The sequence below is a fragment of the Galeopterus variegatus genome, unplaced genomic scaffold (assembly GCF_000696425.1).
Source record: "Galeopterus variegatus unplaced genomic scaffold, G_variegatus-3.0.2 Scaffold1159, whole genome shotgun sequence".
Classification (NCBI taxonomy): Eukaryota; Metazoa; Chordata; class Mammalia; order Dermoptera; family Cynocephalidae; genus Galeopterus; species Galeopterus variegatus.
The window spans coordinates 178,848-192,900 of NW_007727270.1; the positions used below are offsets into that span (position 1 = coordinate 178,848).

At 35.9% G+C, this 14,053-nt stretch overlaps 1 protein-coding gene across 1 annotated transcript in view; it reads right to left on the minus strand.

Annotated features, from left to right (window-relative positions):
• Positions 1 to 5,230: 5,230 nt before the first annotated feature.
• The window catches only part of YEATS4 (YEATS domain containing 4), a 28,908-nt gene continuing 20,085 nt past the window's right edge, over positions 5,231 to 14,053 (minus strand). The window contains exon 7 of the mRNA XM_008575230.1: positions 5,231 to 5,895. Within this exon, the coding sequence (XP_008573452.1) occupies positions 5,726 to 5,895 (170 nt within the window). The 3' untranslated portion in view covers positions 5,231 to 5,725. The remainder of the gene's footprint in view (positions 5,896 to 14,053) is intronic.

Consider the following 14,053-nt stretch of genomic DNA (forward strand, 5'->3'; position numbering starts at 1 on the left):
GGTGGGAGCGCCGCCACGCTCCCAAGCGGCGCACTGTAGCAGTGCGCCGCTGGGCCGGCCCATTTTCATTTAATTTTTAAACTATTTTTTATTCTCTTTCACCCAAATGAAATTGTTTCTTAAAAAAAATCCAAACATGCAGACATAATGCAGATAGTGACAGTCCCTATAATTCTTCCTGTTCTTAAGATTGGAGAAAAATCCTGCAAATTATTTTCCTCCGCACACCATAATGTAATACTATTTACAAAACTGGGATGACAAACACTGTTTTTCAAACTGCCTTGGTTTTTTCCTCATTAACCAGGATAATCCAGATATCTTTTCATGTCAGTGCATATACAAGAGTTCTTCAAAAATTTTGTGGAAAAATAGAATTAAAAGATAATACGAATCTTTTCACAAATTTTTTGAAGTACTCTTGTAGATCTGCCTTATTCATTTTGACAACCACAGAGATCCCGTCTCATCACTATATATCATAACATAACTTACACAGCTCCTATTGACAGACATTTACCTTGTTTACTATTTTTTTCAGTACATTTTAAACAATGCTGCAGTGAACATCCTTGTACATCTCTTGTATATTTGGATAAATGTTTCTAAATAATACACTCTTAAAAATATAATTACATTCAATAAAAAGTAAAACAAATATAAATTTTAAAAGTGAAACCGCTGATCCAAAGAGTATTTTAGTGGTTATTAACAAATTGTCCTCCAAAAATGTTGAGCCAATTTACAAACCCACCATTGTATTGGAGTAGCTGTTTCCCGACTCTCTTGTTAGTATTGGACAGTCTTGTTTTTTTGTTTTGCTTTGCTTTTAAAAATCCTTCCTAGATGTAGAGTTAGCAAATAAAAGTACAGGATGTCTACTTAAATTTGAATTTCAGATAAAAAATAAAGACCACCCACCTCCATCGGCTGGATGGCCTATGTTTCTGGTCTCTCCTTTGGAATCATTGGTAGTATCTTCTCTATTATCAATATTTATCTGCATCATTTATCTCATCCTATGTGGATGAGAAATTATTGCTACTTAAATTCACATATCCTTAAGATTTAGTGAGGTCAATCATATTTATTATCTATTTTTATGTCCTCTTTAGTGAACTACCTGTTTAAGTCTTTTTTGCTCCTTTTGCCAGTGGTCCATTATCTTAATGATTTATAAGAATTTTTTTATCTTAAAGAATCAGACAATGTTATATATGTCCCAGTTTTCCTGTAGACTATTTTTGTTTTTTCCACCATCTAGAAGTGTTGCATTTTCATGTGTAGTCCAACTTAATCAAGTTGTGCCACTATGACAATTTCTCAAGTCACCTGTTTGCCTTGTACGAATGCAAATTCCTGAGCCCCATTCCAGACCTAACTAATCAAATTTTGGGGAGTGAAATTTAGGACTCACTACATTATTTATTTGTTACTGGCAGCTGGCTGGTATGGGGATCTGAGCCCTTGACCTTGGTGTTATCAGTACCATGCTCTTTGAAGTGAGCCACTGGCCAGCCCTAGGTACTTTTTGTTTTGCTTTTTTGATGGTTGGCTGGTCTGGGGATCCAAACCCGTGACCTTGGTGTTATAACACCATGCTCTAACCAATTGAGCTAATTGGCCAGCCATGGACTCTCTACTTTTAAAAAGCTCCCTAGGGGATTTTCTTTCTTCTTTCCTATCTTCCCCCCTTCTTACTTCCCTTCTTCCTATCCATCCTTCCAGGCTTTTATTATATTCAGTGCTCAGCACTGAAGAATTTGCCAGAATCATTAAAATAAAATATAGAAGTAAACATACTAACAATGTATTTGGAAGCTATTGTTATCTTCTGTGAGAGTGTGTTGATCAATTAATATCAAAATGACTTCTTATTTATCGGTTGACATCAGGGAGAAGAAAAAAGAAATCATAACGGTTTACTCCATCTGACACTAAAAAAACCCAAAAAACCTTTTATTATGGAAAATCTCAAGTATATCCAAAAGTAGAGCATATAATATAGTTAATTCCCATGTATCTATTACCCAGCTTCAACAATTACCAATATATGGCCGGTCTAGTTTTACCTGCACTTCCTATATCTCCTACCATCAACCCATTCTCTTCCTAAATAAGACTATTTTAAAGCAAATCTCAGGGGATTCCTAAACTCATTCAAATTTGAGATCCAGAATTTTATGATTTCTGGATTTTGCATTGTGCTTAAGAAGTTCTTTCCAATTCCCAGAAAATATTTACGCGTGTTTTTTTCTTGCTAGTACCTATATGATTTCATTTTCTTTGGTTTCAATCTCAAGAGTCTAAAGTCTGCCATTATTAAAAAACAAAACAACTGGGGACATTAGAAGTAATGCTAAGGAATAGATACCTGAAATATCTTCTACAGAGATTTCAAATATCCGTTCTTTAGAATGCCATCCAACAGGACTTAACACCAGACCTTTCTTACATGTTACTAATGGCTAGCAAGATTATTTTCCATAGTGTTTTGCATTTCCGTTGATATTCGTATTTAATATAGTCTTAAATTACACCAATTAGTTAAAGGAAGGAGGTTAGAGAAGTACTTAGGCATGAGAATCAGACAATTAAAAATGTTAATGCTTTGAACACAAGAATTGAGTATTATTGAGGCTGAGAGGCCCATAGCTGTAGACTACTCCTTTGAGTCACTGCTGGTTGACTCAACATCAAGCTATAGTCCCTTAATCTCCTATCTGTAAAATTTGTATAACAGCACTAACCACCTACATCTGTTAGAAAAATGAGACTTGTACTTTCATCTTCTTTAAAGAAGTAAGCTGCCTAATTAGCTGAGTTTCCTTTAAATTTTTAGTTCTTGTCTTGATGAAGAAATTATTCCTTGGTAAATAAATATTCCCTTCCATTTGTAGAAGAATGGGAAAATAGAAAGCAAGACCTTGTAGAATATTCTAAAGGCTTTTATAATTCTGAACAAAATTTGCCACTCAAATATTTTAAAATTTTTTTGAGATAAAGTTCACATAATGTTGACCATTTTAACCATTTTAAAGTGTACAATTCAGTGTTTTCATATATTCACAGGTTGTGCAACTATTATCACTAATTCTAGAACATTTCATCACCCCAAAAGGAAACCCTTTCCATTCCCCTTTGTCCCAATTCCCTGGCAACTACTAATCAACTTTCCGTTTCTACGGATTTGTCTTTTGTGGACATTTCATATAAAAGGAATCATACAATATGTGGCTTTTTGTGTCTGTCTTCTTTCATTTAACATAAGGTTTTCAAGATTCATTTATGTTGTGGTAGAATCAGTACTACTTTTATGGCTGAATAATATTCCATCAAATGGGGCTGGCTGGTTAGCTCAGTTGGTTAGAGTGTGGTGCCAGTAACACCAAGGTCCAGGGTTTGATCCCTGTACTGGCCAGCTGCCAAAAAACAAGCAAGTAAAAAAATATTCTATCATATAGATCTACCACTTTTTATATATTCAATCATCCATTGATGGACATTTGGGTTGTTTCCTTTTTGGCAATTATGCATAATGCTATGGACATTTGTGCACAAGTTTTTGTGTGAATATGTTTTCATTTCTTTTGGGCACATATCTAGGAGTGGAATCGCTGAGTCATTGGGTAACTATGATTCTTAACTTTTTGAGGAATTGCCAAACTGTTTTCCAAAGTGACTGCACCATTTTATGCTCCCCCCAGCAAGGCACAAGGTTTCCAATTTTTCCACATCCTCACTTACTTTTTTGTTTTATTTAAAATTATAGCCATCTTAATGGGTGTGTGGGAATGAAGTGGTACCTCATTGTGGTTCTGATTCACATTTTCCTAATGACTAATGATGTCGAGCATCTTCTCGTGTGCTTATTGGCCATTTCTGTATCTTCTTTGGAAAAATATCTATTCCTATCCTTTGCCCATTTTTAAATTGGGTTGTCTTTTAATTGCTGAGTTATAGGGGTTCTTTGCAACATCATAGGGAGATCCTATCCAAGATTAAAGCCAACACAGAAGTAAGAGCTGACAGGAAAAGACTGAGGCATAATGACATATTTTGAAGCTTGTATCCATTATTGCATAAAGTCATACCAGTTTACCTGGACTTTGGCTTTCTGAACCAATACATTCTTAGCGGCTAATCTGACAAGAATAGAGAGATGATCTCCCATGTCAAGGCTCCTCAAGTACAATGGAAAATTTCCCTCAGTTTTCCTGATCCCCAGGCCCTTCACTATACTGTGTGGAATCTTATCATGATGGCCCTGGTAGGCATTGGGCAAAATGGTGGGGGGAAGCTGAATGATGCCTGGCACATTATAAGTGCCACCCCCAAGCCCCAGAGGGCCCTGGCAGAAATTTCAGACCACAGAGACCTTTGCAAACCTCCGTTCTGCTTATAAATGCCACAACTTAAAAAATAAAGCAACAAAGTAAAAAGTAACAAGTAACCAATCCACCAGGGTAGATAAATTAAAAAGTATCTTAAAGTACCAGAGTGGCTAGCTATGACTCTACAGAGAATAGAGAATCCCTGCATTAGACATAGGCATTGTTGCCACTTTTTAGGAGCTGTGTAACTTCTTAACGTTCATGATTTCCAAAATACTTTCCTACCTATTATTGTCCCTAGGTTGCAAGATGGTTCAGCCAACATGCCTTCAAAGATTAAGTATTACTGAATGTTCAAAAGTAGATGAGTCCAAGGCCGGCCAGGTGGCGCACTGGAGAGTGCACCGCTTGGGAGTGCAGCGGCGCTCCCGCCGAGGGTTTGGATCCCATGTGGTGACTGGTTCCCGCTCACTGGCTGAGTTCTGCGCGGGCACAACACTGAGGGTTGCGATCCCGTTGCCAGTCCCCGGTACGGGCGCGACACCGAGGGTTGAGAACACGTTACTGGTCAGTAAAAAAGACAAAAAGGAAAAAAAAAAAAAGTAGATGAGTCCAAAAGTAAAGGACTCACCGTGTAGACTTAAATAGAAGAGGTTAAGGAGGAGGAGTTTAAGAAATCAAGGGTGGTGAATGAAGCTGATGCACAGCTGCTTCCTATGTGCCTTTGGAACATGCATGAAGGATTAAATACTTTTGTATATGAAGATTAATGACACTGTGGTAATCAGACATAAGGAAACAAGATATGAGGTCACAATACTACGGAGATGCGTTAATTGCATTGAGGAAGCTTCAAGAAGTCTTCAAAGAGGAGGAAACACATCAAGAGACAGAAACAGGATCTGTAAACTACATTTATTGAATGCATACTGAACACATCATGTATAAAAGAGGTAGAATGGGGACAGGTAATAACTTGAAGAAATTAAATATACACATTAATTTTATCTCTAATTCTAACTACTAGAGAAGTATAAAATTTGTACAAGTTATACTTTATAATGAAGTTCTAATGCCTGTCAAAAGAATAATAAGCTACACGTATACTGCGATAAAAAGTTTTTTAAAAATTGTGCTTAACATCATAGAATTTCCCTAAAATGGGTTGGTAAAATTACTATACAGCATCCATTCTCATTATACACATATATTTCCCATTAAAGATTATTTGAATAGTACAAATACCTTGACCCCATTGCTGAGAAATCAATCCATGGTCAACAATACATATGCAGTTCCTCTACATCACAGTATTTGGATTAAGTCCATTTCTCCATTAAAGTCCACCTTATTTTCAGTTTAGCTTACTACCAAGTTCTCTTCAGAACTGTTTATATGTCTTTTGTCTGATCATCTTCTTCGAGTTTCCTGATTTCATTTTTTAAACAATTTATAGTTTCACGACTTGCTTTTAATCTTTCTTTAAGTTCTGCAATTTCAAAGCTTGTTTTTTTCTTGGCAGCTTCTAATTTTTCTCTGGTTTTCACTTCAAGTTCTGCAACTAAAGAGAACAAATACTTTTACTAAATTATTTAATTTTTCCCACATGTCCAAGATATGTCATAGAGTAATAAATATGGCATTTCCTTAGGTCAATGTTTCCATGATGAAATGTAAACAACTTAAGATATATAACAATAAACATGGGCAAGAGGGTCAGGGGTGGGGAAGGTAAGAAAGTCTGAATTCCCAAGATAGAATCTAAGATGTTTTCTTTTTTTTGCCTTTTTCCGTGTCCGGCAACGGATCGCAACCCTCAGTGTCACCCCCGCACCGGACCGGGACCGGCAACGGGATTGCAGCCCTCGGTGTTGCTCCCGCACCTCGCTCAGCCAGTGAGCGGGAACCGGTCTGTATGTGGGATCCGAACCCTCAGCGGGAGCACCGCCGCGCTTCCCAAGCGGCGCACTATAGCAGTGCGCCACCGGGCCGGCCCCAGAATCTAAGATGTTTTCTACAACTAAGAATGAAATTCTAGTCACCAAGTTAGGATTTGAAGACATAATGTCCTTGCTTTTCTCCATATACACATTAATTTGGAAAAATGGGGGCATACAAACCCAAGAGATATCAGCTAATAAGGACAGCTAACTAAAAGTATTCTTAAATTCATGTTCATGTGAAATTTACATAAACAAAATCACACTACCAAAACAAGCCCATATTTTTTTTCCAAAAAAGGTAGCAATAACCACCTAAGTGTGAATTCCAGCTCTACTTATTAGCTGTGACACTCTAAGTTATTTCACCTCTCTATGTTCATTTCCTCATTTATAAAATAGAGATTATAATGACAAACACATCATAGTATTTTTTATTGAGAAGATTTTAAATAAATTAATGTATATAAAGTACCCAGAATACTGTTTAGTACATAAAAAGCCCTATCAACTATTATGACAACAGAGAAACACTAAATGATATTTGAAACATTCTAGCTGGACACATAACACATCACTTAAAAAAAAAAGTCATCACTGCAAGATAGTTTCTTTCTTTTTTTGCCGGGGGTGGGGGGAGCTTGCTCTAACCGAGCCAACCATCCGCCCTACTACAAAACAGAATACATCTATTTAAATATGCCAGTTGGATAATGTAGCATCAAGTTTTATAAAGAAAAATGCCTGCTTGTATCCAACATTTCCATCTTGTGGACATTTTAGGTAATTGCTGCTAATGACCATTAAAGTACAGTTGTACTTTCACTAATATAAGATGGCCATTATTTGGAAGCAGGATGGTTTGGTTAAAAAAAAAGAAAAACACAAAAAACCACAACAAAAACAACAACAAAAAATCCTACAAAACAAACACAAACACAACAAAAAAAAAACAACTTTGAAATTGGAAAGATTTGAGTTCAAATAAACCCTTGGTCTCTTAGCTGAATGCTGACATCTCTAAGTCTCCCTCAATCTCTTCTATAGGATAAGGTTAAAACGATGTACTTCTCAGAGGATTTAGGAGAATTAAGTGAAGTAATTATATGTAAAGTACATAAAAAACAAGCAATAAATATTAATGAGTACTTTTCTTATTTTGCTCACTGCTGGTGAGCTGCTTTCTGTGATACATCCTAAAACACAAATAAATTTTTATACTGCCAAACTAATACATATTTTTCTTTGTAATTTCTTTCATTGCTCCTATTTACAAAATTATTTATTTTTAAAAACAGGTAGTACACACATGATAAAAAACTAAGATTAGAAAGGGTAGACAGTGAGAAAATATCTCCTTCTACCCCTGGCTCTCCCCACCCCCCACCATCAGCCAATGCTTCTTCTCAGAGATAATCACAATTAGATTTCTCTGATATTTTCCTAGAAATAGTCTGTTGATATATAAGCACATACCCAAGAGTGGTTTCATTTTCTTCCCCCCAACACAAGTGTTATCATACTATACACACTGCTCTGCACCGTGCTGTTTCACTTAACATTGTATCTGGAAGCTCATTCCATATCACAGAGCTGTCTCATGCTTTTTAATGACTGCAAAGGACTTCATTGTGTGGCTACATACAATTCATTTAGTCTGTCCCCTATTGATTCAGAGTATTTCCAGTTTTTTTCTATTATCAACAATGCAATAATGTATATGCTGTGCTTAATCATTTAAGTACACTTAAAGGAAAATCAGTATACTTGGAGGATAAATTCCTGTAAGTGAAACTGTTAGATTAAAGGATATACTCATATCTACTTGTAATTTTGGAAGAATGCCAAGTAATTCTTAGAGGAGGTACTAATTTATAATTCCACTAGCATTGTATGTCTGTTTCCCTATTGAAACAACTTTTTGGTTTTATTTAATATGAAAGGTTAAAAACAGTATTTGTGAGTAGTTTTAATTTGCATTTCTCTTACTGCTGCTGAGGCTTACTAATCTTTTTATGTTTGAGACATTTCTCCCTTCCTTTCTATGAACTGTCCATTTTTCCTTTGCTCATTTTCTATTGGGTTATTGGCCTTTCTTATTGATTTGTAGGAGCTCCTTATACAGTAGTCCCCCCTTATCTGAGATTTCACTTTCCACAGTTTCAGTTACTCATTGTCAACCATGGTCTGAAAATAGGTGAGTATATGTACAGTAAGACAGTTTGACAGAGAGATAACACATTCACATAACTTTATTACAGTATGTTGTTTTAATTCTTCTATTTTATTATTAGTTATTGTTAATCTCTTATTGTGCCTAATTTATAAATTAACTTTATTATAGGTATGTATGTATAGGAAAAACTTAGTATATATTAGTCATGTGTTGCATAATGACAGGGATACATTCTGAGAAACGCATTGTTAGGTGATTTCATGACGTTAACACCATAGAGTGTATTTTCACAAACCTAGATGGTACTGCTTATTACACACCTAGGCTATATGGTATAAGCCTAATGCTCCAACCACAGTCATATATGCAGTTGGTTATTGACCAAAATGTCCTTACACAGTCCATGACTATACAGGGCTCAGTATTATTGATTTCAGGCACCCACTGTAGGTCTTGGAATGTATCCCCAGTGGTTAAGGGGGAGCTAATATATATTAAGGAAACTAGACATTTGTGACATGAGTACAATTTTTCCATGGCCTGTCAGTCTTCAGACTTTGTTCACAGTGCTTTTTACTATGCAGAAATTCCTATTGCTTTGTACCCTCTCTCTCCACAGCAATCAAAAGAACATATATTGAGTGATAGGCACTTCATTAGATACTGGGGTACAGAGGTAGAAGACAGGCAAGAACAAAAATGCAGTACAGTGTCACAAGGTAAGCACAGGGAACAACAAGAGTAGACTGGATTCATATCAAGGGGAAAGAGTATGTATGTATCAAGGAAGGCTTCTTGGCAGTAGTAAAATCTGAACTGAGTTTTATAGAATAAAAAAGGAGTTAGGTAAAGTTGACATGGAAGGCCCTGGAAGCGACATATATACATTTTGGAAACCAGAGGGAGTTCTGTATGACTGTAATAGGTAGCTGTTTTAAATCTAATCAGGAAGACCTGACTTAATTGTCAAAAAGACAGCATTCACTGTAGACATAAAGATTCTTGTTTGATTTAGTAATGATACTTTATTTCTGACAGCTCATAAGATTGCAAAGGGCACAATATACAGTCATGTGCTGCATTAATGACATTAATGACATCAATGACTGACCACATATAAGATGGCGGTCCCATAAGGTTGTAACAGATCCCTTACCGGCCAGCCACCAAAACAAAACAAAATGAAACAAAAGTTATAATGGAGCTGAAAAATTCCTATTGCCTAGTGATGTCAGAACATTGTAGCCCAATTACCTTATTTTTTATAAATTTAGTGTAGCCTAAATGTACAGTGTTTGTCTACAGTACTGTACAGTGATGTCCTAGGCCTTCACATTCACTCACCACCCACAATTTCCAGCCCTGGAAGATCCACTCATGGTAAGTGCCCTGTACAGGTGTGTGCCATTTGTTATCTTTTATACCATACTTTTACTATACCTTTTCTATGTTCAGATATGTTTAGATACACAAATACCACTGTGTTAAAACTGCTGACAGAATTCAGTACAGTAACATGCTATACAGGTTTGTAGCCTTGGAGTAATAGGCTATACCATATATAGCCAATGATGCATTTCTCAGAACATATCCCTGTAGTTAAGCGATGCATGACTATATATTAAATGCTTATATAAAAAAGAAAATTATGTTTTTAATTTCCCAAAGAAGTCTCAATTTAGAGGGAATGAATCCAAAGGTGATTACTTTTGCAGAGTCAATATAACTTATTAGTTAGTAGTACAGACTGTAAGGCTTTGAGACAGAGACAGAACAACTTATTAGTTAAGAGGACACACTCTGGGTTTAAATCCAGTCTCCATGAGGTAATTTCAGGCAAGACAGCAAATCTCTCTAGGGTCTTTACCTACAAAATGAGGCTAATCAAGGTACCTTTCTCCTAGGGTTATTATGGGTATTCAATAAGTTAAGACATGCAAAAACTTGTCTGGTATATAGTAAGCTCTCGGTAAGAGCTCACTATCATTTTTATTATTCCTTGTAGAAGCAATTACTACTATTAATAGTTAGATCAGTAGTGCTTAAGTAAACTTCCACTGGTTTACGATATAAACATCTTTACAAACGTGTTTAATATGTTCCATAATGAGCAACCTCTATCCCGAATATTATTCTATCTAAAAACATTACTAAATTTTTAGAGCCTAAGTTCTGAGGACTGCCTCAATTTCTGAATCAAGTTCTAGCTCTACCACTGTATAACCCTGGCCGAGATCTTAAACTCCTGTGCCTCAGTTTCCTTTTCTAAATGGGATTACCTAATAAAGTTGTTGTGGAATTAAACGTACAAGCTAAGAGAATACAAACAGTAAGCACTCAATAAACCTGATATTTTATTATTACCAAATATTGAGTATCGTACCCTCAAATAGGTAAAAGTGTACATATCATTTTTAAGCCTCTAATTAATATTCACAAACTATTTTTAATAGTTTACTAGGATTACTAGTAATACTGTGATTAACATTCATATTTCCTAGAAGGCTATAGCAATTTATACTCACACAAACAATTCATGAGAATGCAAATTTCACCACATCCTCAATGGGTACAACTATTATAAATTCCTTTTGGTAATTTGATAGGACAAATAAAGTTACTCATTACTGTTTGGTTCGCATTTTTAAAATTACTAGCAGGACTAAATATTTTCCTATTTTATTTACTGATCTCTTCCATCTGTCTGTCCCTGTCTTTTGTCCATTTATCTATTTAAGTTAAAAATTTTTTTTCTATTTATAAATTTTAGTTTTTTTTAAAAAAAAATAAAGATATTAATCCTTTGCCATACTTTCTGCAAATTTATTTTTCTTTTTTGCCCTTTTTTTTTTTTCTATTTATAAATTTTAGTTTTTTTTTTTTTTTAAATAAAGATATTAATCCTTTGCCATACTTTCTGCAAATTTATTTTTCTTTTTTGCCCTTTTGAAATACAGAAGTTAAACACATTTAATAAATTCAAGTTTGTCCTTCTTTTAATATAATTTCTTCTAGCTCCTTAAATTTAGAGTCATCCCTACTCAGGGTAGCGAGTAATCTAATTCTAAAAAAAACCAGGTTGGTTGATTTTTCTTTTTTTGGTGGCTGGCCAGTATAGGGATCTGAACCCTTGACTCTGGTGTTAACAGCACTGTGCTCTAACCAACTAAGCTAACCGGCCAGCCCAGCTTGGTTCATTTCTTAAAAATATTTAACTACTTTTAATCAAACTGGAGTTTGTTTTGGTAAATACTATGAAGTGATGATCTAAATTAAGTTTTCCTACCAGAAGATTACCAATTGTGCCTACACCATTTATGGAATTAGCTTTTTCTTATTGATTTGATGCTGTTAAGAAAATGAACTGAATACAAAATAGGTAATTTACTGATACAAACTTCTCAAGGTTATACAGCTCCATACATAAGCTTTAACCCATCAAAAGAGATGTACGGAACAGCCTTTTCATAAAACATATTATTTATATCTACTTATATATAAATGAATTAATATTAGTTTTGTTGAAAATACGAAAATGTGGGCATTTGAATAACAACTTAAAGTAGCCTATAAGTAGTGCTTTCACCTTTTCGAAGTGATCATACACATACCTGTCTTATGTTCATAACAAAGTAGGCCAGGCAAATATTTTTGCAGATGCAGAAATTGAAGCATACCAATTTACAGTGACCAAGTAGCAAAATTATAATTAGTATCCAGAACTTTTAACTCCTGGTCAAAATTTTCATGAAGATGTAAACAAAACACTGCCATAACCACTAAGGGTTAATCAGCCATCTCCTTCCTCCCTGCATTAACATCCTTCCACTTTTTCTTTTACTCGATCACTCCTTTCAGCCTACAAATACACGGGTTTATTTTCCCCTGAAAACAAAACCTTCTTGACCCCATATCCTGCTTCAAGGGCTCCCCTTTACAGCCAAGCTCCAAGACAGAGTTGTCTATAGTGGCTGTCTCCAATTCCTCTCACCTCGTTGTCTCTTATCCACTCCAACTGATTTTCTGTCTTTACTATCCTCCTTAAACTGCCCCTGTTAAAGTCATCAAGGGCCTCCATCTTGCTATATCTTATTTCTTGGCCTTCATCTTACTTGACCTTTCAGGAGTATAGGATACAGCTGATGATTCCCTAGCTCTTGATACACTTTCTTCATTGGCTTTCAGGACATTACATGCACCTGGTTTTTCTCCTGCCATACTTGCTGTCAGTTCTTAATTCCTTTTGTTGGTCATCTCCTCAACCTCTAAATGTTGGAGGGCCAGGGCTCAGTCCTTAGACCTCTTTTTTACCTTCACTTACTCCTTTGATGGCACCATTTGTTCTCATAATTTATCAATTCCATCTGTATACTATTAATTTCCAAATTTATATCTTCAGCCTTGACCCCTCCTTGGATACCAGACTTTAGGGTGCAATATCCCTCTCAACATCTCCACTCACACGTCTTACAGACATTTCACATCCAACATGTACAAAACTACACTCAATTTTTCCCCCAAAACCTGCTCCTCTCTGACTTCCCATCTTCGTACAAAGCAATAACATTTTGGGGCTCTTCCTCAGGCTCAAAACCTTAAGAGTCATCTTTGCTCATCATTCTCCCACACCTCATTATTCAAACCATCAGCAAATGCTATTGTACCTATGGTCAAAACAGGTCTAGAATCTGACCCCTTCTCACCATTGCTATCACTCTGGTCCAAGTCACCATTCTATCTTATCTGGATTATTCAGACAGCCTCCTAATTATTCTGCTTCTACCATTTCCATTCTACAGTCTATTTCTTAACGCAGCAGCCAGGATGATCTTTTTAAAATGTTAGTCTGATAATGTCACTCCTTTGCTCAAAACCCACAAATGACTTCACATCTAAATCAGTTTAATAATCTAAAGTCCTCACATTTATCCACAGTTCCCTATATAACCTGGTCCCCTATTAACTTTTCTAGCCTTATCTTCCACTCCTCATTCCCTTGTTTGCTCTACTTTAGTCACACTGGCTTCCTTGCTGCTCCTCAGACATGCCAGGTGTTCCCTTACCTCAGGGCTTTTGCCCTTGCTGCTCCCTCTACATGTAACATTTTTTCCTCAGATCACTCCCTTACTCCTTTAGGTTTCCAAATGCTACAATCTCAGGAAGCATTTTTCTTGACCTGATATTTAAACCATCCCCTCCCACCGTTTCCTGCACTGCTTTATTTTTCTCCCTAGCACCCAATCACTACCTTAAACTTTATTATTCTATTTATTTAATACCTGTCTTCCTCCCACTAGAAAGTAAGCCCCAAGAGGGCAGGGTGTTTTGTCTGATTTGGAAACTGCTCTGACCCCAGCACCTAGATCAATGCCTGGCATATAACTGGTGTCCAATATGTATTGTAAACGAATGAATGAAAGATCAAAACTCATTTACATCACCGAATGAACAGTGACATAAATGCTAACAGAGAGATGGCAAATAAGTTTCATCTTGAATGTCAGCTGTAAATGACTGGTAGTAGACACATGGAGTGATGTGTAGAGAATTCTGAGGCCATGTCAGCTTAAAGGGAAAATATAGTAAGACTGATAATCAATGTG